Source organism: Danio rerio, chromosome 3 (genome assembly GCF_049306965.1).
Source record: "Danio rerio strain Tuebingen ecotype United States chromosome 3, GRCz12tu, whole genome shotgun sequence".
Taxonomy (NCBI): domain Eukaryota; kingdom Metazoa; phylum Chordata; class Actinopteri; order Cypriniformes; family Danionidae; genus Danio; species Danio rerio.
In genome coordinates, this window is record NC_133178.1 from 15,335,076 (window position 1) to 15,361,030 (window position 25,955).

At 36.4% G+C, this 25,955-nt stretch overlaps 1 protein-coding gene and 1 long non-coding RNA gene across 19 annotated transcripts in view; one reads left to right on the forward strand and one right to left on the reverse strand.

Moving 5' to 3' along the window:
* LOC137490516 (uncharacterized) overlaps window positions 1-3,114 on the reverse strand; it is a 62,884-nt gene extending 59,770 nt beyond the window's left edge. Inside the window, exon 1 of one of the 2 annotated variants that reach the window (XR_011010093.2) lies at window positions 2,864-3,114. This is a non-coding gene — a long non-coding RNA (uncharacterized lncRNA). Of the gene's footprint in view, window positions 1-2,256; window positions 2,305-2,863 lie in introns of those variants that run through there. The other variant, XR_012400895.1, reaches the window with a different exon arrangement.
* zgc:55558 lies at window positions 554-18,261 on the forward strand. Of its 17 annotated transcripts, none has more exons than XR_012397892.1 (8): window positions 554-668; window positions 1,051-1,144; window positions 1,599-1,706; window positions 6,898-7,009; window positions 9,132-9,310; window positions 10,049-10,208; window positions 16,854-17,975; window positions 18,035-18,261. XR_012397892.1 is itself a non-coding variant. In XM_073937524.1 (7 exons), exons 4-7 carry the CDS (start codon window positions 6,899-6,901, stop codon window positions 16,965-16,967), a joined length of 564 nt encoding a protein of 187 aa, XP_073793625.1. In that variant the 5' UTR covers window positions 554-668; window positions 1,051-1,144; window positions 1,599-1,706; window position 6,898; the 3' UTR covers window positions 16,968-18,261.
* Window positions 18,262-25,955: the final 7,694 nt, after the last annotated feature.

Consider the following 25,955-nt stretch of genomic DNA (forward strand, 5'->3'; position numbering starts at 1 on the left):
TTGCGAGATAACGCAAAACATCTTTGCGAGGGAACGCAAAAAACTTAGAAATATATATTTTCCTCCCACCCATTTTTTTTCTTTCACCCATTATTTTTTTTTCACCCACCCATTTTTTTTCTCCCCCACTATGTCCCTTCCGGGGTTCCGTATGTTTAGCATCTTTTAACAATAACATTCAGTTTATTAATGTTCAGTTTATTAATACTCAGAGCTTATAGTTTGTCAAGAACTGTACATAAAAAACTTTAATAATGCAAATTTTATCTTTATTCTTTCTTGAATAAGTTTATGCTGTATTTATGTGGCATGATTTGCCTGTTTTCCAGAAAAACACACAAAACACACAAAACTAACAAAAATTAGTTAATCAAGTCAATCTTTCAATATATTATCAAATGATGCTTTAAATATGCCTGACAAGATTATTTGGTACACTAAAAAACAATGTAGTTGTATCCTCTGTACATCATGGTGAAAATTTCTTTGATGATTATGTAATGCTAGTTTCTGAATATTGATTTTAGTTCTGCCATCTGCTGGTTAGAAAACTGCCCTGCTCCAGTTAGGCTCCAACCACACCTGGCTAATGACTCCAGACAGGTGAGTTTGATCAGGATTGAAGCTAAAAAAAAAAAAAAGCTAAATGTGGATCTTGGGGAGTAAAGGTTGAGGACTACCATGATTTACTTAAGTTACTTGAGAATAAATATCCAGCAAAGACCCAAATTAAATAATAGTGGAGCACACTCATGCATACTGTTATGTGATGCATTGTGTGTATTATTTAATAGATAGATAGGTCTTCAATTTAGTTTTGAACTGAGAGAGTGTGTCTGAGCCTTGGACGTTATCAGGAAGGCTATTCCAGAGTTTAAGAAGCATAAATGAGAAGGATTGACTTCATTTAGTAGACTTTGCTAAACTGGGTACTCAAGAAGCCCTGAGTTTTGAGATCTTAAAGAGCTTGTTGGATTGTAGCGAGACAGAAGGTTTGTTAGGTAAACGAGCTAGATTATTTAAAATGGTTTTGAATATTTCTGATTATAGATTTAGACGCAGAGTTTTGCCATCCGCTGGTTAAAACTGTGCTGCAGTTCAGCTCTAACCACACCTGGGTGAATCAGCTAATCACTACAGGCAGGTGAGTTTGATCAGGATTGAAGCATAAAAAAAAAGCTAAATGTGGATCTCGGTGAGTAAAAGTTGAGGACTGCCATAATTAACAAATTTAAAAACAAATTATTTTGAGCATCAATATCCAGCAAAGAGCCAAATTAAATAATAGTGGACCACACTCCTGTATCATACTGTCATATGATGCATTGTGTGTATGCTTTACTAAAAAATAGGTCTTTAATCAAGTTTAAAACTGAGAGAGTGTGTCTGAGCTTCGGACATTATCAAGAAGGCTATTCCAGAGTTTAGGAACCATAAATGAAAAGCCTCGATCTCCTTTAGTAGACTTTGATATTCTTGGTACCAGAAGCCCCTGGGTTTTGAGATCTTAAAGAGCAGGTTGGATTGTAGTGACAGAAGATTGGTTTAAAAAAAAAGAGGAGATGGTTTTTTAAATTGGTTTCTGAATATTGATTTAGATGCAGAATCCTGCCATCTGCTGGTTAAAACTGTCCTGCAGTTCAGCTCCAACCACACCTGGCTGAATCAAGATATTATTGGCTGAATCAGTTAATGACTGCATGCTGGTGAGTTTGATCAGAATTGATTTGAAGCTAAAAAAAAAAAAAAATAATCTAAATGTGGATCTCTGGGAGTAAAAGTTGAGGAGTCCCATGATTTAAACCATAAACATCCAGCAAAGTGCCACTCTTTTTACGACCACAACTTGTATACATTAGATTAAAATCTATATAACGTTAAACTAAAATGTTTATATAAACTGTGTTGATCTTGCTTTTGTTTCTAAAGTTTAAATGTATGTGATTATAATAATATCACATAAACAAAAAAGCGACTAGTCAAATTGCAGTGACAACATTGTTGAAAAAAACTTTAATTACTTTCTAATCTAGTCTATCTAATCTAATAATGTTTTTTTTTTTATTTCAACTTTGTTTTATATTAAATTACGACATTTAACCGACTACGTTAACCCTTCCACAGTCGACTAAAAAATACACTATTATTTGCAGAATGCACCGAGGCATGATGTGTGAGAATGAATAGTACTATGTTTAATGAGATATAATATAAATTACTTTAAAGGCATAGTAAAACGTTCAGCAATAACGTTACCTTTGCGAGACCTTACTGTCTATGTGCGAGACCCTTGATAGCTCGAATGTGAGCCTTTGGCCTTTAACGTGTTTAAAAGATCTAATTGGCCTAGATTTTCCAGGGCGGGACATGATGGAGAAATTGGAAAAGGCATTGGTCAACCATTGGTCAATACTTGCTTCCGTTTATTTGTCCCCCAATAGAATTAAAAGCCTGAAGCGCCGGCTACACCTCATTGGTCATCTCCTCCGCTGATCCCGCCTCCCTCCTCGCCCTCTATGAATCTGGGAGAGTCTTAGCCGAGAGGAGCTAATGCCTCTACGGGTGGATTTATTAAGGTTATTGTGCGATTTTTCGGCGGAGTAAGGAAAACACAGCGAGCACACGAAGCTTTTTAATGTATTTTCACCGGTGAAGTGGAACCAGACGGATTAATTGAGGCCTGTCTTCGACTCTCGGGACAGTTTAGTTTGTCTGTCGATCGTAATGTGGCTCATTGGCTAATCCTTTGGACTTCATTCAATACTAATTCATCCCGAAGCGCTTCGTTTGGACGATCCCAACTGATTTAACAGCTACACACGAGGTAAAACACAGGGAAAAAAGACAACAAGCAACTTCTTACCTGTTGATATCTGTTAAGGTAACGCTAAAAAGCTGCGATTGGTTCACTTGAGCTACTTGCCGGCTAGTAAACTCTCTTTAATTGTGTAAACTTTGTTCAGTTGCAGTATTAAATATATGTACTATGTTTTGTTGACACAACACTTCTGGTAATAAAAGTAAGTTAACTGCTATATTATGTAACATCTGGGCTCTTTTCCGGTTTTTACTGGTTTTAAAGTGTCAGTTCGCACGAAACATGTATGTCATCATAATTTACCCACCCTCATGTTTATCCAAACCCAGTTGACTTTCTTTTCTCTATGTATTCTTTTAACATGAAAGATGGTGGTGTTTGTCAGCATGACAGCTTCGCTTTTGTTTTACTGCATTTGTTTTTCGTACTATAAAAGGGAAGAGTGTCAGGGCGATATGACAAATCAAACAACATGATATCGCGATACCGTTTATCACGGTATGGTACAATCTCAGTAAATATGATCAACTAATAGTTTTTGACCACATGTAAAGAGCCTTCTTGTAACGTAGACTAACCATGTTCCGTACGCTTTTTGCTATTCAGCGCACTCAAATGACCACTCCTCGATTGATAGATTTTAAAATACATAATCAGAAATGTACTCATTCATATGTGAACGTTTTCCTCACTTAATTTAGTACTTCACGGCCAATGTTTGATTAAAATGTAAATATATTAAATTTACATTGAAATCATGCTTAGCATTGAAAGCCAGATAAGCATGTTTGTGTGATCGTTATATGGATGAATATCTATTATTGGGCAATCCAAATTTTGATTGATGTCTTTTGGACCAGTAGCTTTGAGAAAAGATGGGGATAATTCCGCCTATGCATGTGTATGGAAGATTATGGGTGTTAACGGTGTTCCGTAAAGATTAAAATAGTTCTGTACAGGGCGCATAACTTTAATTCCCTGGCAAAAATGGACCTTGTTTTAAGTCTGATTAAAAACCAACGTCAGAATATACTATTATTGTGTTTAACTTGAAGTTATTGTTAAATGAATAACTTTCATAAAATGTTTGAAATGATATAACTATACAATCATTTAATTTTTATATCATGTTTATGTTGTTACAGCATGACAATTTTAAAATATTAAAACATTACATTCATGCAAATTAACACTAACTGACCTTTTATAAATATAAACATCATATTGAATATAAACATCACAAGGATTATCCAAACAGCATTTGCAGCCTGTCTTTCATCACCCAACAACTGACGTCTATATATCCCCATTTCAAAGCGTTTATTCAACAAAAGATAATTTACTTGAATGTTATGTTATGACAAATTGTTATTTCATAAAGACTGTAATTCTGTGTAATGCATAAATTAAATGCAAATGCATATTGTCGTTGCTCTAAATGTCTCCCTTCCAAGTGTGGGAAATAAAGCATACACAGTAAGCTGTATTTGTCTATTTTTAAGCTTTATTTGTTTATTTGTCTATGACCCGTAATAGCTGATTTATACTTCTGCGTCATACTATTTTGTATTGTTGCATGAGATTCATGCTTTTTTTTTTTTTTTTTTTACAGGAAAAAAAAATAACATATGCACATCCGTTACTCGCCAGTACCTTTTTTTAAATTCATGTTTCTGTAAGAAAACATTGCAAATAATTGGAAATCCGGCGACCGCAATAATCAGGCCCCGTTTACACTAGTGCGTTTTAGTTTTAAAACGGCGTTGTAGAATGAAAACGATCCGCGTCCACACTCGCGTTTTACCCAGCGTTTCTGAACAGCTCTCCGTCCACACCAAAACGCTGAAAACGCACATCACGTGACCACACACACACTCTCGGGCAAGCGCTCCAGCATTTCTACCCAGATGAGAGCTCTGCTTGTCGGACTGCTCATCACGCATCTCCCGCTGGATCTAATCTCACTATATTTGCTGAACGTGATATTTCATTCATGTTGTTGTCTTTATCTAACGACATAGGCCAATTCCCTGACTTTGGTCATTGGAATCTATTAAGTTACTTGTTCACGGGTAACCTGTTTTGGCTGAGCGCAAAGATAAGTTAATGATTAATCCAGGTACATTGACTGATCGCTTGCCTTTATTTCCTACAATGTATAAACTTATTGTATGTTATACTTTTATAATTATCGATTATTAAAACTGATATTCAGCAAAAGAGAGGGTGCGTTTCGTATTTTCACTGAAATTGAAAGGAGGCAGTTGTTATAGGCTCCGTTTTGTTATAAATATCCACACAGTGAAGATGACGCTCATATATGCAGCACGACGCCTCAACATTTCTGCTGTCTGTTAAGTTGCTAATATTAAAAAGAAAATAGGCAGTTCCTTAAATCATGTTTACATTTTATTGTTGAGAAAGTGAAACAACGTAGCCAAGGTGGTGTGAATGAAGTTATAAAGTACACTGTTCCCTTTGAAGATTTACCCGTGTCCTCGGTATGTTATCCATATCAAACTGAGAAGGGGGAGACTGCAGCCTTGATCAAACTTGCGAAGTCTGAACTTACAAGAAGAGGATGCGAGACTGAACTGTGTGTGGGCTACTTAATATTGAGGAAAAGCCCCAATCAGACGTTTGCAGCCCCGCCTCCGTTTTCAGATGTCTCTGTCTTTCCCCATCCACACTGAGACGGAGCAGCAGCGTTTTAGAATGAAAACGGCCTCTCCAGCATTTTCAAAAAGCTCCGTTTCGGCGCTCGAGAGCTCCGGCGTAGTGTGGACGGATGGCGTAACCGTAGCAAAACTTATGCGTTTTCAAACTAAAACGCACTAGTGTAAACGGGGCCTCAAACCCTTGGGAACAACTGTGGTCGGAACCAAAGTTTACAGCAACTGTGTTCTCTAGACTTCTCTCAATTGGTCGACTTCTACATTCTGATTGCTTGCCGCCGTACCGCATCATAGCTCATTACCATAAAGTTGACTTGATTTCAACTCTTCTCAACGCACTGCACTGCTCCTCGCTGCCGGCTCCCATTGAAAATGAATGACTTCCAGTTACTGCTGTCAGAACAGTAATAGCCTTTACTAATTTACCAACATCACTTTGGAGCTAGTGATTGAATGATTCTCTAGCGTAATGTCTAGTGATCTGGTGAACGGGTGATTTTGCTGACATTTTAACATTATAAGGCTGAACAACATGAATGAGTCTACAGAGATATCTCCCTACATTATTACAGTCTATTACAGTCTACAGTATTTCTCTGTTGCAATCAGGATATCACAATAATTAACCCTGAAAAAAGCAGCACGGTCACTACCAGATTGCTGTTGTGTTTGCAATAAGGAAAAACCCTAAACGGATGCGGCCATTTCTTCTTTCTTTCTGCCAACACAACACACATTCCCCATATGTGAGTCCCATCTCACACTCAATACACTACAATTATATGGTAAAAATACAGCACTACAACATACAAAAGAGAGAGATTGACTTATAATATCACTTACGCGTTCAATAATTATTGATCAGTTATAGTTACAAAATGCATTGTTTTATCTTCTAAGGGCTTAATATGTGGTCTCTTTCGCCATTTTGTAGATGGACAACGTCAACTGTCTTCGGTCTGCTCAGACAGGCTTATGGCCACCGACGTGCTGTCTCAGAAATTATAAATATTTTAAGAGGCACTATCCTTGTAAATAAATTGCATAGTTGCTAACTAAACGACTACATTCCTGACTAAAAAACCTCAAAAGTACATGTTGTCCAACAGCAGCAAAATTTGTCAAACTAGAGTGTTGCTGTATGTGACCGGAGTAATACACAAGGGTTAAGGGTGAAGAGGCAGTACGAGTGCTGTTACTGGCACAGCTATCAACCAGTCAGATTTAAGAACCAGACAGAACTGTTGTATAAATTGTCATATTGCACAGCGCTATAAAATTAGAGTAGTTAACTAGTAATAAAAGGTGTTTTGTATTTGTTTTCCCCCATTTTTGCTTTTGATTATATCCAGTCAGATTGCTGCTATCTGTTTTTAACCTTCTAACTATTTAACTTCCATCCAGAATGACGGAATACAAGCTGGTCGTTGTCGGTGCGGGTGGTGTTGGGAAAAGTGCACTGACCATCCAGCTCATTCAGAATCACTTCGTAGATGAGTACGATCCCACAATTGAGGTATTGTAAAGCTTATTATTTTTCTTTTACATTAAATATCTTAAACTGTTTTATTATACGTATATATTATATGTAAATTAAGTATATTTTCTTATTTAATGAATTATTTATTGCTGGTTGTGTCTTTTTATTGTTATAAACCTTTTTTATTATAGAAAAGTAATATTTCTAAAATGCTTGTCAACTGTATTTGTTTTTGCCATGACACAAGCTGAAATGGCAATAAACTCAAAACACTCTCTCTCTCTTTTTTTTTTTTTTTACATTTAATTTTTGCTTGAGCATTTTATTGATAGTTTTCACATGTCACATTAATAAGGGAATGTCCCCACAAACATTACTATCTCCCGCTGACCGCCAAGTCATGGGTCTGAGGAATTTCACTTTTGTTTTGCTAAAAAAATATAGCGTTAATAACTGATGTGAGACACTCCTGGGCTGTGCTTCTGCAGAATTCCTATAGAGCATGGGGTGCTCAAACTTGGAGGGCCAGTGTCCTGCAAAGTTCAGTTTCAACCCAATCAGACACACCTGGTTCTAATTTGAAGGTTAAATGCAAATAAAGCATTATGTTGCGGTCAAACTAGAGTTTGAGCATGCAAAATTCTGTTGTACAGCGCTGCAAAAAGGCCTACAATGCCATCAATAATGACTAAATCGTGAGGAATTTTCAAAAGATAATGTAAACATCGCTGACTTGTAGCTCTGACATAGACATGAGGGTTTAAATAAATAAAAAAACAGCTGTGGGTGCAGAATATGGATCGTAAATGCCCACAATTGACAGTTTGTGATCACATCTCCAGTGTTTCCTCTAGGATTTTTTCTAGCTCTGGGAGCAGGCCTTTTTTTTTTTTTACACAGATTTACCAACTACCTGTGGCTTTATTTCAATGACAAATGTCGTGAGCGCAGTATTAGAAGTCGGGATCGCATTTATGTAATAGCCTACAAGCATGCAAATCTCTGCTTGCGCGCCGATTTCCTCTGCTCGTGTACAACTTCTTGCACGCCCCTTCAAATATAAGCCACTTCAAGAACACGCAGATCTTCTGTGCGCTCTTAAACAAACGCTGCTGAGTGCAATTTAGTGCATTTATGTAATGAGTATGTCTCCAGCATTTATTAGATTTGCTAGGAATATTTATGAATGTTTCCAATAGACCTACAGAGTAGCATTAATGCGTCCTGAAGTAAAGTGAACCAGCTATACGTCGTGTTTGCTGGCCTCACGCATCACGCTCCTGTCAGTCAGTCAGCACGTCACCTTAAAGGGTAAACAAATGATGGCCAGCACTACTACGGTTACAGAATAGTTTGCGCTATTATAATTCACTTACCCTTTAATACGTTTTGGTGCAATTATTACCCGCTATTAAAAAAAAATGTTTTGAGTGGAAGCTGTAATGTAGCCATGGCGGGATGAATTTTGGCGTGGCACCCCACCATGGAAGAATGAATGTAGCGGAAACCATCCATCTCTGTTTTCTGTTGATTTGTGATCCAGTTATTTGTAGTCTGAAACCTATGACTTTTGTGCTGCATTCCGATCAAAATCCTAGTGTAGCTGCAAATTTTTTTTTTTTTTTTGTTCGCAAGCCTTTGCACAGGTCACGTGACTGAAAACTAGGTCCACACGGAATCTGCGCACGCAGTAGTCCTCAGATTTTTGGCCCATCATTGAGTCTTTATTTACTTGTGTATATGTGTGCATTTATATTTATTCATTTTTAGAAATTAATTTCTGTAATATTGTTGACTAATATGAAAATGTTCATTTGATTTATTTATAATACAGTTTGTGAAGTAATATTTTCTGTCTTTTAGTAGAGATATTATACGAGAGACTTGCTTCGTTTTCCAAATAAGTGGATCTAATTGCATTTGCATTGTAAACATTAAACAAAAAGGTGTTTTTTTTTATTTTATTTCATATATATTTTTAGTTCTGATGCTCCCAAAATCATTCTGCATAAATCTACAGTTTTTTTTTTTTTTATCCGAAATAGCAAAATATGTCTGCAGATTCTGTCTGGTCCTACTGAAAACTATGAATTGGGTAAAAACTCGGGTGTGATAATTAAGCTTGATTTTTAAAATGTATATTTTTTGACCCATGCAGGATTCATACAGAAAGCAGGTTGTGATTGATGGAGAGACTTGTTTGCTGGATATCCTGGACACTGCAGGTCAGGAGGAGTACAGTGCCATGAGAGACCAGTATATGAGGACAGGAGAGGGATTTCTTTGTGTGTTTGCCATCAACAATGCCAAGTCCTTTGAGGACGTACATCTTTACAGGTACCTAATGAAAAATACAGACAAACTTCTATTCGTAAAAGAAATTCATCAACAACTAACGTCAAAACTTTCCGCATGACTGCATTTCCTTCTTTGGAACAATATTTTGTGGTAAATTAGTCAGCAATAACTTTAGTTTCCATCCAATTGGTGACTAATGTTTTCATTAACAAAAAATATTGATTATTTAAATATTTGTGCTGTTCATTCACACAGATAATCAAATTTGGAATTGCTTAAATATTTTTTTCCTGTTGAGAGGACTATACTTTAAATACTTATATTATGTTACGTTTGCTTAAATATTATATTTTCTTAAAGCAACAGATCACCCCGAAAAAATAAATTTTCACTCACTTAACTTGTTCTAAACTAATAATAATTTCTTCTGTGTAAGATATTTTGAAGAACGTTGGAAAAAACAGCCATTGACTTCCATAGTAGGAACAAAACCTAATCAATGGCATTTTCCCCAACATTCATCTGCAAATCTTCCTTTGTTTAACAGAAAAAGGAAACTAAAAACAGTTTTGTTTTTGTTTTTTTGTTTTTGTTTTTCAACAAATGACAGGTCAGAGATGTCTAGTCGGCACGATGACATCACTTAGTATGCTAGCTTCCTTTTTATACCACTTGAAGTTGTAGAATAAGGAAACCCGGAGTTGCATTAGCGTAGCAGAATTTCACAAACAAGTCAGAGTGAAAAATGAACCACGTTGTGCTTTTGCGTCTGTGCAGGGAGCAAATAAACCGTGTCAAAGACAGCGATAATGTCCCGATGGTGCTGGTGGGGAACAAAAGTGACCTGACATCTCGTACTGTAGACACACGTCAAGCCCAAGAACTGGCCAGAAGTTACGGGGTCCCATTTGTTGAAACATCGGCCAAGACGCGTCAGGTGGGTGCAGAATGCTGACATTTGTGCTTTTCCATCCTTCTATGCAAATGTTCATATAAATATATTTGTATAACAAAAAATACAATTACTTTGCTTCTCTGAATTGATTTATATAGGACAGTTGAAGTAATGTACCGTATTTAAGGATAGTGCATTTTAATAAATGATCTATAAATGAAATGTAATCCCTTACTTTTTTACCAAAGAAGTAATTGTTACAGTAACTAGCTACTTTGTAACTAATCTTACAAAATCTTACCTAAATAGTATGCATTAGTGTGCACGTTAAAGGATTACAAAAAATGTCTTTGTTAAAAAAAAAAATATATATATATATATATATATATATATATATATATATATTTTTATAATTAATTATTTTTTTACTTTTTATTTTATTTTTTTTTTATTTCAGATGTTTGTATCATGCTTTGAAAAGCAATCACATTATATGTGAATGATCAATTTCATTTTGCTCAGCATTTTATACTGTATTTGTTTTATTTTTGTGGTCTGTGGAGTTGCTCTTCAGTAGTGACGTTTGCATTACATTATCTGAACAAAAAACTAAACAACAGTTTCATTTATACTAAACTGAACTGAATCAGTTTTAATTAAACTAAAACTACACCAGCACACTACGCTACCCTCCCGCCTATCTGACTTGCTGGAATGTGCCACAATTTTAATAATGTTATTGTCTATTCTTGTTAAGCTGCTTTGACGCAATGCACATTATCAAAAAGTGCTAAAGAAATAAAGATGAATTGAAATACTCAAGAGATCACCGACAAAAAAAAGAAAATGCACTTGCTATTTACACTTCCTCAAGTGGTTCCAAACATTTATGAGTTTCAGTTGAGCAGTCATGATAGCAAAGATGAAAGTAATCCGTTATTAGAAATGTGTTATTAAATCTATTTTGTTTAGAAATGTCTTTTCCGTTAAACAGAAATTGGGGGGGAAATATAAAGGGCCGCTAATAATTCAGACTTTAACTGTACAGTTATTTTACTCCTTGTGAACAAGGAAAGGGAAATAAATACAACAGAATAAAAAATATGAAACAAACTGCTTTAAGCATCTTCGCTGTAAGAAAAAACGATAATTGCTACAAAAGTCCTTCAGTCAAGAGCAGTAAGTGATTTTGTCCTTTTTGTTTGATTAATGATAAAAACAGTCAGCAGCAGGAATATTGCGCGCTGTCACTTTAAGAGCAGTACAATTCTGATTTCACTTTCACGTCTTGATTCTCAACTTGTTTGTTTATTACATAAATGGGGGTTAATATGAATAATCACTAAACATCACGTTGCACAAATCTGCATGTATTTGACCATTAAAGCGCTCGCATTAAGATGACTTTAGATGTGTGTGCTCTGGCCGTCTCTGAGGCTGAGCGCATAAACACAACAGCATGCGATCTCTTTCGTGCTTTTAAAAACATGTATAATTCCAATGTACATCAGTGAATGATGCGCATTCCCTTCTGCAAAATTACTTTACAGTACATGCTTTAGCCATTCTCACATGAAACTGAGCTTTGCAGAACAACAAATGTGTACAACTGGAAAGGAGCGGGATATGATGCAATAATCGTTTATCTCGATTAATGTTTTCTCATAATCGTTAGAAGCCGAAATCAAAACTGAATTTTATATAATTGCACAGCCCTATAGACCACTTTTATTTTCATTTTATTAAGCGTTCAGTTTTCTGACGCTTCAAACACGTATCTGAATCGGTTTAATCTGATTTAGCTACAACGACCACAACAATCTCTTCAAAAGAACAACTCGCTTAAGTGAAATTTGTAATTACTTTGGATTCTTACTTGATAAGACTAAAAAAATACTGGTATCGTGACATCTCTATTGTGGACTATCATTTATGCCAAGTTCAGACTGCATGATTTTAGCCCTGATTTTTGACTCGCCGACAGGTTGAGAAATAGCAGACAAATGCCTAAAATCACAGGCAAGCCGGTGTGTGTACACGCAAGTAACAATCACACAGTGTGAACTATCAAAGACATAATCTCAAAGAATCAGCGATGAGTCGCCGATGCCCGTGAGATATTTGGCATGCTTAAAGGGTCACGAAACACCAAAACACATTTTTTGAGCTGTTGACAGTCGTATATGTGTCCCACACTGCTAAAAACACTATTAAGACACCTATATTTCACTAAAAAGCGTAAATTGGTTGTTTTTGCGTTATTTCAAGCAAATTCGTACTTCCTGTTTGAAACTAATTTTTGAAGCTGCGTCACAGTCATGACATAATAGCGTTGTATTCCAGCGTGCAGACTGGACGTCTGTGCCAGAGTGTGTCTTATTACGTCTTGCAGTGTGTTGCATTAATGCATGAGTAGGGCTTGGTTCAAACCAATCAGCGCGCTCTATTGTGCAACTTCATTAATATTCATTACTGTGTTTACACGACATAGACGCCACGTTGTGTTGGCAAAACAAGCGTGAAGTGTTGCTTTTATAGTTTGCTGCCGTTAAGTTTCGTTTTCTTTTTCTCTCTGTGAGAGCTCAGACTCACGTGTGGATTAACAGTGTACGCGACGCTCGACAACAATAACTTGCGTGTCTAAGGAGGATTATTGTTTACCTGAGAGCTGTTCTCATCTGCAAACGCTGAGATCCGAATTTGCTTGTAGTATTCTCTTCATAAAGACGCAGCTCTAGTTGCTGTGGATTGTCCTGTCTCTACAGATTTGGTAAGTGAGCGACCAGTGCTCTTTGTTTATTCAGTTTGTTCATATCGAACTAAGTTAACTATTGCACCGTAACATGTTAGGACCACAACCACACTTTAACCTCGTGTAGGGTTTTTACCGCATTTAGTGACTGGAATAACACACGCGGCTTTCTGACGCTACCTGCCGTGTGCATCTAAGTTTCCAGAAAATGCTGAGGTTTTTTTTTTTCTCTCATTCGCCGTGCGGTATCAAACATTGCATAAAAAATACACGCTTAGAGCAGATCCTCGAATCAAATATCTTGTTTGTCGCGAGGGGCATGAATGAATTCCCTGAATGAAAGAGCCAAACTGCAGTTAAAGTCCACCATTTAATAATTTGGCAAATAATTCCACTACAGATGTCCATGTAGGTTAAACACCATCACTTTCTACTGTGTGTGAGTATTTTGACTGAAACTCGCGCGTGCCCAAATAGACACTCCCACACCCTCCCACTTTAGTTCCTCCGACACTCCCCCCTAAACAGAGCTGGACACGCCCACTTTTCTGACTTTTTCCAAAGTAGAGGTGTGAAAACACCCTGCTGAAACGAGGGGGTTTCATGGCCCTTTAATATCTGGAGTTGTCGTCGATTCAAATCATGCCGTGTAAAATGTGCTCTGATTGAAAATAACATCAGCAATTTACCTGCAGCCAATGAGAGAACAGTATCCACTAGTATGGGTATCTGCAGGTCAGTGGGAGGTTGGGGAGAAGTTTAAAGTACTCATTTTCAGTTTATTTGGACCCAAGAAATGGAGGAAAAACTAGTGGAAATTTGACAAACTGTGTCTCAACTGGGTCAAAAAAAAAAAGCTAATTCCCTTCAAATATGTACATGTTCTAGCCTATTAAAGGTTTCTTTCTCAATGTCGTTAATAACAAACTATATACTTTGTGTTTTTGTTTGTGAGACGTAGTTTGAAAAAAAAAAAATTGTCTGCAATTCTTCCTATTGTAAAGTCATGCAGTGTGAAACTCCCTGTCGCCGATCCATCTTGCAGTGTAATAACATCTGTGACATGACTACTATGAAAATCATGCAGTCTGAACTCAACATTAAACACCCCGATCTTGGTGCAATCGTGATCATTCATAGACAACAATAGGCATCAGGACTTAAATCTTGTCTTATGTAGTTTGCCATAGAAGAAGACAGCAGATGTGCACCTGGGATGCTTCAAGTCAAACTAGCGTGTTCAATGTTTTCTTTGTTCTTCAATAGAAGGTTATGTTAGATCTGTGACACAATAGAAACACACACACACACTCTTATGTACACCGCTTTCAAACATGGGGAAATCAGAGAGATGATGCTGGTTGGTTGAATTATGCAATGGAGGAAAGATTCGCACAGCAGTGGCAGCAATACAGTGGCAGGATGTTTTGTTATGGGGTTTTTCTTCTGAAAATAAGTTGCTAGTTCATCCTGGTCCGTGACATCAAACACTTGATTAAAGACGTCAAGCAATTATTGATCAGGAAGCAATGTGTAGTTGTGAGTCAATTCAAAATCTGACAGTGAAAAAGTCCTGTAATACATTAGAAACAACTTGAAAAGCAGAGCAGTGGAATGTAATGACTCGTGCTGTGTGAATCTGTGGATGCTTAATTGATTATGACATTTAAGAAAAAATTACATGATCGAAAAAAATAACACTAATTAGAGTATTTCATGTAAACATTTTAAATGTTACACTAGTCACACACCCTCTACCAAACCCAGCCCTCCAGAAACATCTCGGCAAACCTGAAAGCACACAATGATTGTGATGACAGAAGGACAAGTGTTTGTTGTTTTGGAGGGATCACCAAACTTGTTCCTGGAGGGCCGGTGTCCTGCAGATTTGAGCTCCAACCCTAATCAAATACACCTGAACAAGCTAATCAAGGTCTTACTAGGTATACTTGAAACAATCAGGCAGGTGTTTGAACCCTGGATACTAGTATCTTATTCATTAGATATTAGTGCCTATTTATTAGTGCTACTATTCTACTAGTGCTTTAGAAAAATATACTAGTGCTTGCTCATTTGACACTGGTTCTTTTTATTAGATACTAGTACTTATTTTATATTTGTTCCTAGTAACAACAGAATAGTTACTAGTCACTATTTAATGTTTCCATTGATTTCTATCGGATCTGTCATTGAGATTTCAACTATTCAGTTTTGACTAGTATGCATTCCAGCTGAGACTTGTACATATTTTTATGTACTCGTAGTAAATCATTAAGTTCTAGTACTTTATTATTTACGTACTAGTTACTAAATAATAGATACTAGTACTCATGTATTCAGTGTTTCCTCTGGAATTTATTCCAGCTGTGGTGGCAGGCCTTTCACACAGATCAACTAACTACCTGTGGCGTTATTTCAATAACAAATGTCGAGAATGCATTTGTTACATGAGCATGCGACTCTCTTTGCTTGTGCTCTGAATTCCTCTGTTCATGAACAAGTCCACATTTTCTTGTTCGCTCCCAAATAAACGCTGCTGAAGTGTGATTTAGTGCATTTATGTAACAAGTTTGTCTCCAACATTTATTAGATTTGCTAGGAATATTTATGAATGTCTCCAATAGACCTACCGAGCGGCATTAATGCGTCTTGACTCCAGCAAGATAAAGTCATCTATAAATTTTAAAGTATTATATAGCATTATCTATTATCTACTAAGTATAATTATGGAAACATTGTTCATCTTAACAGAAAGCTACGCTGTGTTTGCTAGCCTCATGCATTACGCACCTGTCAGTCAGTCAGCATGTCACCTTAAAGCAGGGGTCACCAAACTTGTTCCTGGAGGGCCGGTGTCCTGCAGATTTTAGCTCCAACCCTAATCAAACACACCTGAACAAGCTAATCAAGGCCTTACTAGGTATACTTGAAACGTCCAGGCAGGTGTGTTAAAGCAAGTTGGAGCTAAACCCTGCAGGGACACCGGCCCTCCAGGACTGGGATTGGTGACCCCTGCCTTAAAGGGTTAAACAAATAACGCACAGTATTATGATTACAGTGTTCTAATGTTATATTTATAAGAAGTTCTAATGTTTGCTGTTATAATTCACTTACCTTATAAAACGTTTTGGTGCAATTTGTTTTATTTTTATTTTTTTATAACCCGCTATTTAAAAACAAAAAAAACAATGATTTGAATGAGTAGCAATGTAGCAGTGGCAGGGTGAATTTTGGTGTGGTGCTCTGCCATGGAAGAATGAATGTAGTGGAAACCATGGTATTAGATACTAGTCCTTATTCATTAGGTACTTGCACATAATGAATAAGGACTAGTACTTAATGAATAAGGACCAGTACCTAATGAATAAGGACTAGTACCTAATGAATAAGGACCAGTATCTAATGAATAAGGACCAGTACCTAATGAATAAGGACTAGTTCCTCAATAAGAGATACTAGTACTTGTGTATTAGATACTAGTCCTTATTCATTAGGTACTATTTAATAGGTACTAGTGCTTATTACTTGGTTACTAGTGCTTATTAATTAGATACTAGAATCTAATAAATAAGTACTAATATCTAATGAATAAGTTCTAGTATCTATTTATTGGGTACCAGTATCTAATAAAAAAAGAACTAGTATCTAATGAATGAGTACTAGTATCTAATAAAAAGAACCAGTGTCTAATGAGCAAGCACTAGTATATTTTTATGAAGCACTAGTATCTAATCAATAAGTACTAGTTATTACTGGAAAAGTTACTAGTATCTAAAAAATAAGTACTAGTAACATGAAAATAGATACTAGTAAGGGCTACTGATTAAATGTCAAAACGGCTAGCCATAGTTTGTATGACTTTTGTTGTCTTTCCATTTCCAATAAATCATTGTATAAACACACTCTCAATCCATCTCTTTACTTCCTTTTCACAGGGAGTGGAGGAGGCCTTTTACTCTCTCGTGAGGGAGATCCGAAGATACAAGGAGACCAACCGCAGCAATAAGAAGAGCAAAAAGCACACACAGAGACGTTGCACTCTTTTATAGCGATACACACGTACAGCCTCACACTGCACCCCCTGTGATTAGCAATGCACTCAAGGCCTCACATACACACACACACGCACACACATTACTGTAGCATCACACACACACACATTTCATTTTCTTACCGCTCCCTCAGTTTTTACACCCCCATCCTTTGAGCAATAGGAACCTGATGTATGTGTTTGTATGTCTGTGCACACGAGACCTCGACGAGAACTGTGGAATTGTTCTGTAAAAGACATTTTGGCAACATATTATCAAAAGTTGGCTTGACGAATGCGTCTCAAGTGGACTTGCCACTGCTTTTCAGTTTTGTGCTGACATTGGTCAGGGTTACCGTTGTACTTTAGAACCACAGGAAATGAGAAACTGACCTTTATAACAAATTAACATGGCGGTGAAGGGATGTTCTACAAATCGGTAATGGGTAACTGTTTTTTTAAGTAAGTTTGTTTCATCTCCATGACCCTGTGAGCCAATCTAAACATTTGTGTGGATTTGTTAGCAATGGTTTGGAATGAGGAAGCTAATAGGTGACCTGTGGGAAAGCACATTCAGAACCACTAACAACGTTTCCAACCCATGGATTGTGGGATTTATTTTTCAATACTTGCACAACTTAATGTCACTATAAAAGGGGGCTACTGTAGGTTTCGCCCTCTTCCCTTTAGGACTGTTGTGCTAAATTTACATTTCATACAGTTGTCATGAATACTGAATTTACTCTAAGTTTTTATTAAATGTCATTATACTCCACATAACTAAAATTCATAAATCAAAGCTCACTTTTTATTTTTACCAACAGTATTCCTTGGTGAAGTCCTCTATTTTTGTAATTGCTAGTACTGGACTGTTTGGGTATTGTATTGGACCGGAACGTTTCACGTATTATAATGAACTGTGTAAAATGCCATTGGTTCCCACCTGTGATGAGGCTCTGTTTGGTGAGGTGGTTTCTCTAAATCATAGGTCTCAAACTCAATTCCTTGAGGGCTACAGCTCTGCACAGTTTTGATCCAACCCCGATCAAACACAGCTGATCTAAAAACAGTCTTGAACACTGTTAGCTGTGTTTGATCAGGATTGGAGCTTTGGAGCTAAACTGTGCAGAGCTGTAGCCCTCCAGGAATTGAGTTTGAGCCCTATGTTCTAAATGTTGTAGATTGACAGAAGAGACTGTAATAGTTTTGGTTCAGGATAAACGATGTGACCAAAACTTGTGATCAATGCATTCCCTTTGCCACATTGATAAATGTAGTTATATGTTTTGTGAATAAATAGACTTTTGGCTAAATGGTTGTCATTTTTTTCTCCTTCAATATTCTAATCATAGTATTCCCACACACACTGCTTTCAGAAGTATGTTTTTTAGTTTAACTCTGTTCTTGCATTAAGGTAAATAATAATAAAAAATAAGGCCAAACAACAATATAGAAAATATATAAGTACAAATAAGCAAAGAGTACAGCAGTAGAAAATAAATTAATAAAAAGAAAAATAAATCAAAAAAAAAAAAAAAAATATATATATATATATATATATATATATATATATATATATATATATATATATATATATATATATATATATATATATAAAGAAATAAATAGACACTCTCTTCATAACTAAGCCAGGGGCAGGGAAAATAGCTCAGCTATATACTTGCATACATATACACATTTATTATTTTTATTTTTAAAGTGTAAGAGGAAGGGTTGCCAAATAGTGTCAAATTTGTCAGTATTACCGCAAACTGTATATCTAACCTTTTCTATTTGCATAGACAGCATCAGATCATGCATCCAATGTACATCACTGGGTGGAGAAGGATTTTTCCAGTTCAGTGTTTTAAGCCTTTTATAATTATTAAACAAAAGGCGAGTGCTTTTGATTGTGTAGATGACAAGGAAACATTTGTAGGGTTAGGTCCAAATAATGCTACAAGGGGGCATGGCTCAATATCTAAAAGAAAGCATTCAGAAACTGATTTAAAAATTGATGCCCAAAAAGTGTTTAGCGCTGGACAAAGCCAGAAAGTATGAAAAAGAGTGGCTGGAGCTTGTTGACACCGATCACAAAGAAAAATGTTTTTAAACAAAAATTGCCTTTTTTTAACACTGTAAAACCCAACAGTCAACTTTATCAAATGAAATGAGTGTAGTTAATTCAAAATGTACTGAAAGTTAATTCTACTCATTTGAAAAGAGTTTTGAACTCAGTGTTGAAGATCATGAGTTAATTAAATACCTCATTACTTCAATTTAAGTGAAGTTTCACAAACTAATTTCGGGAAGAGAAAGACTACAGCTGGTCTCTATTGCTAATCATTAGCTAGCCTATCGGATCATTCAAAAATTACTATAAATATCCTGCCTAAACTTCATTCCCTCTCCACCCTCTATCCATCCCTTCTCCCTCCTCCTCAATTTTATTATCGGAGTTTGCAAGTTCTTCCTGTGTACATAAGCAAATTGTAATAACAGTCACAAGCACTTAACGTATACATACTGAATCGATTCTTATAGAACCACCATATTAACCAAAGTATAGGTAAAAAAACAAACTAGGGGCTCTCATAAAATACCTGACCTCGTATGCCTCCTAATGCTTATTAATAAGGTGGGAACCTTGGGCTCATCTATTTCCGAGCTCAGGGTTCTCTCCTGAGACAGCATGTCAAATTTGCTATTAGTCGAGCATTATCAAAGTGTGAACTCTTGAAGTGGAGTAAGTTCACAGTACTCATTTATGTAACCCAGGTTACTAGTGGGTAGTACACAGCAATATAGCAAATAGATATACCCTTATAAATATGAGAAAAAAAACATTGGCAGAATACTCGATTAGATAATATATATTAAAATTATTTATTTATGTAAATAATTTATAATAGAGTATTATACAGCATTCAAGGGAATCCGCTTAAGTGTGACGTCACGCGAAGCGGCTTCCGGGTCCAAGCGCTTTATTCAACTGAATAGGGAGACTCATGAAATGTTAATAATAAATGTTTACTAAGAGATTTAAGGCTTTAGAAAATCACGATTGCAGTATATATGTCCATGCCTAATATCCGATGGCCAGAAAGTGATTATTTTTTTATAAATTGGTAAATTTTTGGTATTTGTTATGCAGCAAGCCCAGATATTGTTGTGTACACTATGATTTTATATACAATTAACTTTAATGTGTGATAGGAATAAAACGTGATCATAAACGAATGATTTCTCCACTCAAATGAATGGCGGCTTGGACCCGGAAACAGTATTACATACGTCACAAACACGTCACCACTTAACAAGCGGATAGTGCTTTAGAATGACATCATCGTGGCTTCCACTATAGCGGCAGATCAGCTTTACAAGCAATAACAAATCCCTCGTCTGTTAGCTTGTGTTTACTGTTGCTATGGTGATTCAGTGTTCGCAAGGGAATGCAGAGATGTAAGTTGTTATATTAATAACAGTAGAAAACTATTAGATTTATATCTTTTAATGTTTTAAATGCGTATTAACTGTGAAAATTGACCATTAATAAGATGCTGGAATGATTTCTATCATATATTTTTAATGAAGGATTGAGAGAAAAAACAAGATTTGTATCTGAGAGTGAAATCTGCACACGAGTGCCACCAGGAGTTTGTCTGGTTTTTCGCTTTGATTTTGAATGATTTCCTTGGTCAGTTCCTGTTTTTTTTATTGTTTTCATTATAACATGATTGAAACTAGTGTCTAAAAATGTGTTTTATTAATTAACCATTTGTTTGGTCTAGTAAAACACAGTATTATACAGAGTATTATACAAGTGATAGTGGAAAGTTTAAGTGAGAGAGTTTAAGTAAAATGCTGTCATTTGTAAAAAGAAAATGCCAAATAGGAGAGAGAAATAGGAAAAACACAGAAATTCAGCAGAGAGAAGCATATACATGGTTATTTACTGTTGCTGTTTATTTAGAAATGTGTTAAGCTGAGATAATACATACACTGTAAAATGCTAATGGTTTCTTTGGCCTTGTGTTTTCAAGGCCAAGTTTTTTTTTCCCTTTGTTTTGTTCGTTTGTGCATCTTCTTCTGGTTTTTCATCGGTGAGATGTTCTATTGACGTCAGTTGCTGGATGTGATCTGCTCTGGATTCGAATTAATTGAAGTGTGAACTCTTTTCTGGATTTGGATTGTCTCAACTTCCATCGGTGCATGTCTAATTGTGGAGTTGGACTGGCGAGCCTCCCATTAAGTGGATTATTTGAATACACCTGTTGGAAAGATACAAAGTACAACCTATTCAGCGTCATGGTAAGAGTGTAAATTTACAACACACTCACAAGTGCAACATCCTGGATCTCTGGAACTGAATTTGCAACCTAGTTGTTTTGCAAAAAAAAAAAAAAATCTTTTTGAAAGTTTATCACCTGTACTGGACTTTTGGGATATTTTGAAATGTTTTAAGTGAATGTTTTATTTTCATTTTTATTTTATTTGTACATTGTTTCTTTAAAGTGTTCATTCGTTGCAATTTTTGAAGCTTTATTATGAAGGTAAATCAGTTGCGTAACTCGAGAGCTTGCAAATGTAAATGTGAGCACTTGTGATAATAATATTTGTATGTGTAGGTTGAAATGTACACTCACAGCTCTGATGTGAACAGCTGAATCCCTCGATTTGCGCACACACACAACAATCCACACACTTGTGTTTTAAATTGGAAGTTGCAGATTAATAGTTGTGTATTTGTAAAATGTCATTTACAAATACAAAATGACAGACACACGTGTGCACGGCAAATTTGATTGCATCTTATCTCTACAACCACAGGTCGGCACTCACAACCTCTCAGTTTTGTCAGTACAACTACAAATCTCCCGCGCTCTGACTTTTGCTACACATCTCCCGCGATCTCTGTAGCAGAACCCATCTGTGCACTTGCAGATGCAGAGGCGTGAGCAGCGCGGGGCGGGGGAGGGGCGGGGCAGGTGTAAAGCTGTTTGATTGGCTGATGCCTGACCAATGAACAATGCCAGCAGCCAACAGGACTGAGGTGCAAAAGAATCATTTCCCACGATTATTTTATTATTTAGGGTTTATTTCAACTCTTTTCTGGAAGAGATTCTTGTTAAAAATCATTAATTTTGCGGAAATGTACATACCAGTAAAAGAGCAGCAAAGCCAGTTTATTGGCTAGAGCCAGCCAATGAGATGGGGCGTTTCTGTTTGTCAGGACACAGGGCAGCTCACGTTGTTGGAGGCCTCGAGCAATCAGAGGGTAAGTTATGATTTTTAATAATTATCTATATGTTCAATACTGTTAGCTAAGCTAAGGACTGTGCTAGGTGCTTCTCTTGTTTGTTTCTTATATAAGAAAACAGTTATGAGTTATCTAGGAGCTGCTTTCAATCATGTTATATGGTTCTAAAGATACGATTCAACCCACATGAAATAAGTTGTAATAGTATTTATAGTAAATAATATTACGTTTTTGAACCATACTAACTATAGTAAACTGTATTATATTGTATATACTGCAGTATCTACAACTTTGTTAATGAATGCAACAGCACACTGTAGTATTAACTAGCATGAACTTTTATAAATTGAAGTATATTTACACACACATTAATAGCAATTAAAAATAACACTAGGCGTTTCAGTTTCTCACCGATTATACCGGTTTTTGTTATGATAACCTGCATCATGGCTATCTATCCATCTATCTATTTACATGTTTGTGTACAGTGTGTCCTTTATATCACTTTTTAATTATGAAAGTTACTAACTATAGGTTAGTAACTAATATATAGATTAGTTTTTTTTTACTGAAATGGTTTGTAGTAATCAGTTTCCTCAAACGATTTAAGTTGCCTTAACTTATTGGGTTTTACAGTACTCAGTTGGTTTGAGTTCTCTTCATTTATTGGGTTTTACTGTGCTTAAATTGCTTCATTTACTCAAATGGATTAAGTTCACAGTACTCATTAAGATTAGTTTTGAACTTAAATGGTTTGATGCAATCGGTTTTTTAAAATGGTTTAAGTTACCTTAACTTATTGGGTTTTACAGCGTAGGTTGAAAACCTACCTGGTTCCCAAAGTGGGGGTTGCTTAGTCATTTCCAAAAGTCAAATAAATTTGATTAAACTATTAGAATGACCATATTTTATCCATAACCTACAGAAGATAAAAATAGTGGGTAGATTTTATAGCACCAGGTTAAACTTTTTATATAGGCCTGTTGTTGTGTGTGCAACATTTGTATAACTACCTCAGAGGAATGTGGGGGTCACAAGTCACTGGCATTGTTATTTAGGGGGTCGCAGGCTGAAAAGTTTGGGAACCCCTGGTTTAAAGGGATTGTTCACAAAAGAACAAATTTTTAATCATTTAGTACACCTACTGAACACAAAATAGGATACTTTGAAGAATGTTGGAAGCTGGTAGCCACTAATATCCATTGTGAAATATATGTTGGGCATATCAGTGTAATGGTTGAAACCAATTTGTGTGTGAATGCAGTATGTGGGGGAATCAAAAGTATCACAAAGCCACTTATAAAGCTTTAAATATGAACTCCTTCTTCAAAAAAGAAAGAAAATCGCTACAGGTGACATTTACCTTCTAGAGCTGTCTGAGGCACTTGTAATACGCATGGATGCACTTTATTAAACTTTTTTTGGACTGTTGAACGGCGAGGCAGTGGCGCAGTAGGTAGTGCTGTCACCACACAGCAAGAAGGTCGCTGGTTCGAGCCTCGGCTCAGTTGGCGTTTCTGTGTGGAGTTTGTCATGTTCTCCCTGCCTTCGCGTGGGTTTCCTCCGGGTGTTCTGGTTTCCCCCACAGTCCAAAGACATGTGGTATAGGTGAATTGGGTAGGTTAAATTGTCCATAGTGTATGAGTGTGTGTGTGTGTGTGTGTGTGTGTGTGTGTGTGAATGTGTGTGTGTGGATGTTTCCCAGAGATGGGTTGCGGCTGGAAGGGCATCCGCTGCGTAAAAAACTTGCTGGATAAGTTGGCGGTTCATTCCGCTGTGGCGAATTAATAAAGGATAAATAAAGGGACTAAGCCGACAAGAAAATGAATGGACTGTTGGATGGATGAATGCCTGTCACCATTGTAGAGCTTGATCCTAAAATGTCTTGACGCTTAAGAGCAAATAAATCATGGGATTATTTTCAACGTTTTAAACCGGACACTTTTGCTGCTTTCAAATTCTCGTACTTAAACTATCTCCTAAAATAATGTACTTTGTGAAGGTATACGTTTGAGTAAGGTATGTACTTCTTTATTACCAGATCGTTGTGTTACTTATGAACCATCTTAATCAACCAAAGATCATATACATTTCTTTCATATTTAATTACCAACCTTACTGGAGAAGCAGCAGATCTCCCATTCACTAACGTTAGTCTTTCATGCAAAGAAATCTCCTCAGAAGTTTGGATAATTCTGCGTTCAGCGGTTAATATCAAAGCACGTCTTTAAGCGAGTTCAGTATTGTTGCTGCAGATTAAATACAACACATACAACGCGGTTTAAACAAGTTCCAGTTGACTAGATATTGATTAACAGTCAAACAAACATCTTTACCCAAGCCTCTCTACTTGACGGTTGGTCTCGCGCGTCCGCCATGTTTGTAGTTTATTTACACTTTTCACCCGCGTTTGTAGTTCTGATCAAATTCATATCCAACGAGCCAATGTACTGTGGCCAATATGAACGATTAGAGTAGCTGTGTGTCATTTCAGAGGCAAAGGTGAGTCCTTCGAAGTCCACACAGGCTGAACCGAGCGTTTTTGAAATGAGAAGATCAAGCCTACAGGACAGATCTCAACAGGCAACAGCTGCTGTTAATAAGCGCTGATAAAATTGGTAATAATTTTTTAAAAGTGATTTTAAAACTTATTTTAAGCGATCTGAAGGCAAAACAAGGTACACAGAAGCTGGAAATATATTTCCTTTGATCCATGCATGTACACATGTAAACTGTTTATAAAATCACTTTTTAGAAAGACATCATACTATTTTTGTTTTTTAACATGTGTTTAGATATCCAATTAAAATAAACTTAATTCATACATTTAAACCGGAGTTCTCTTTTAAAAATGTCCTGCCATTATCAGTGCGCAATGAATCTTTGGGACGTTCGAGGCTGCTAGATCGGAAATGGTTGCGGTTGAAGGTTAACAAGAATTATTCGTATTATTTTTTTAATTTTCCATTTATTGTATTTTATCCACATCTACCGCCACCCCAACCCTAAACCCAACCGTCACAGTACTGTTAAAATATTAATTATTGATATACAGTGTCATAAAAAAAAAGCTGCTATATTAATGTGCATATCGCACTTCCAGCCGGCCACGTATCTGATCTCGACTTCACCCGAAGGATCCACTGGTTATGTCCTTCATTACCTGCAAAATGAAGGCGCATTTTAAGGCTGCGTTTGAGGGAGCCGTCTAATTTTCTGTTTTAAATGAGACAGCCTTTATTGCGCCGCGATGACGCAGCGCACTTCAAATGCATCCTTCGGAGGATGCAGCCTCTGAAACGAGACACAGCTATTATGTTCTACACTAAATCTTTTCTCCAGAAATAGTAAACCATTCAGGAACCTTTGGCATACTCTAAAACATATCACGATTTGGGACATACTAATTCTATTTTCAAATACTATTTAGGATGGAGAGTATGCAATTTGGGACGCAGCATTTAAAATGGTTAAAGATAGATTTTGATTATAACAAACAAAAAGACAAACCTTGAGGCTCCACACCTACTTCAAATTACATTTTTACATGTCTACATCAAGAATACTGTAACATAAATATCCTATCCAGAAGCCTGTGGTCAGCAAATGATCATTATACCTCATGGTAACATTACAAAAGTCCTTTTCCAGAACTTTTTCTTTCACTGTTCCTCACTGGTGGAATAATCCCACCCCACTACATTTGGAACGCCAAAGCAAAAGCTAATATGCTTTTACTTTTCCTTA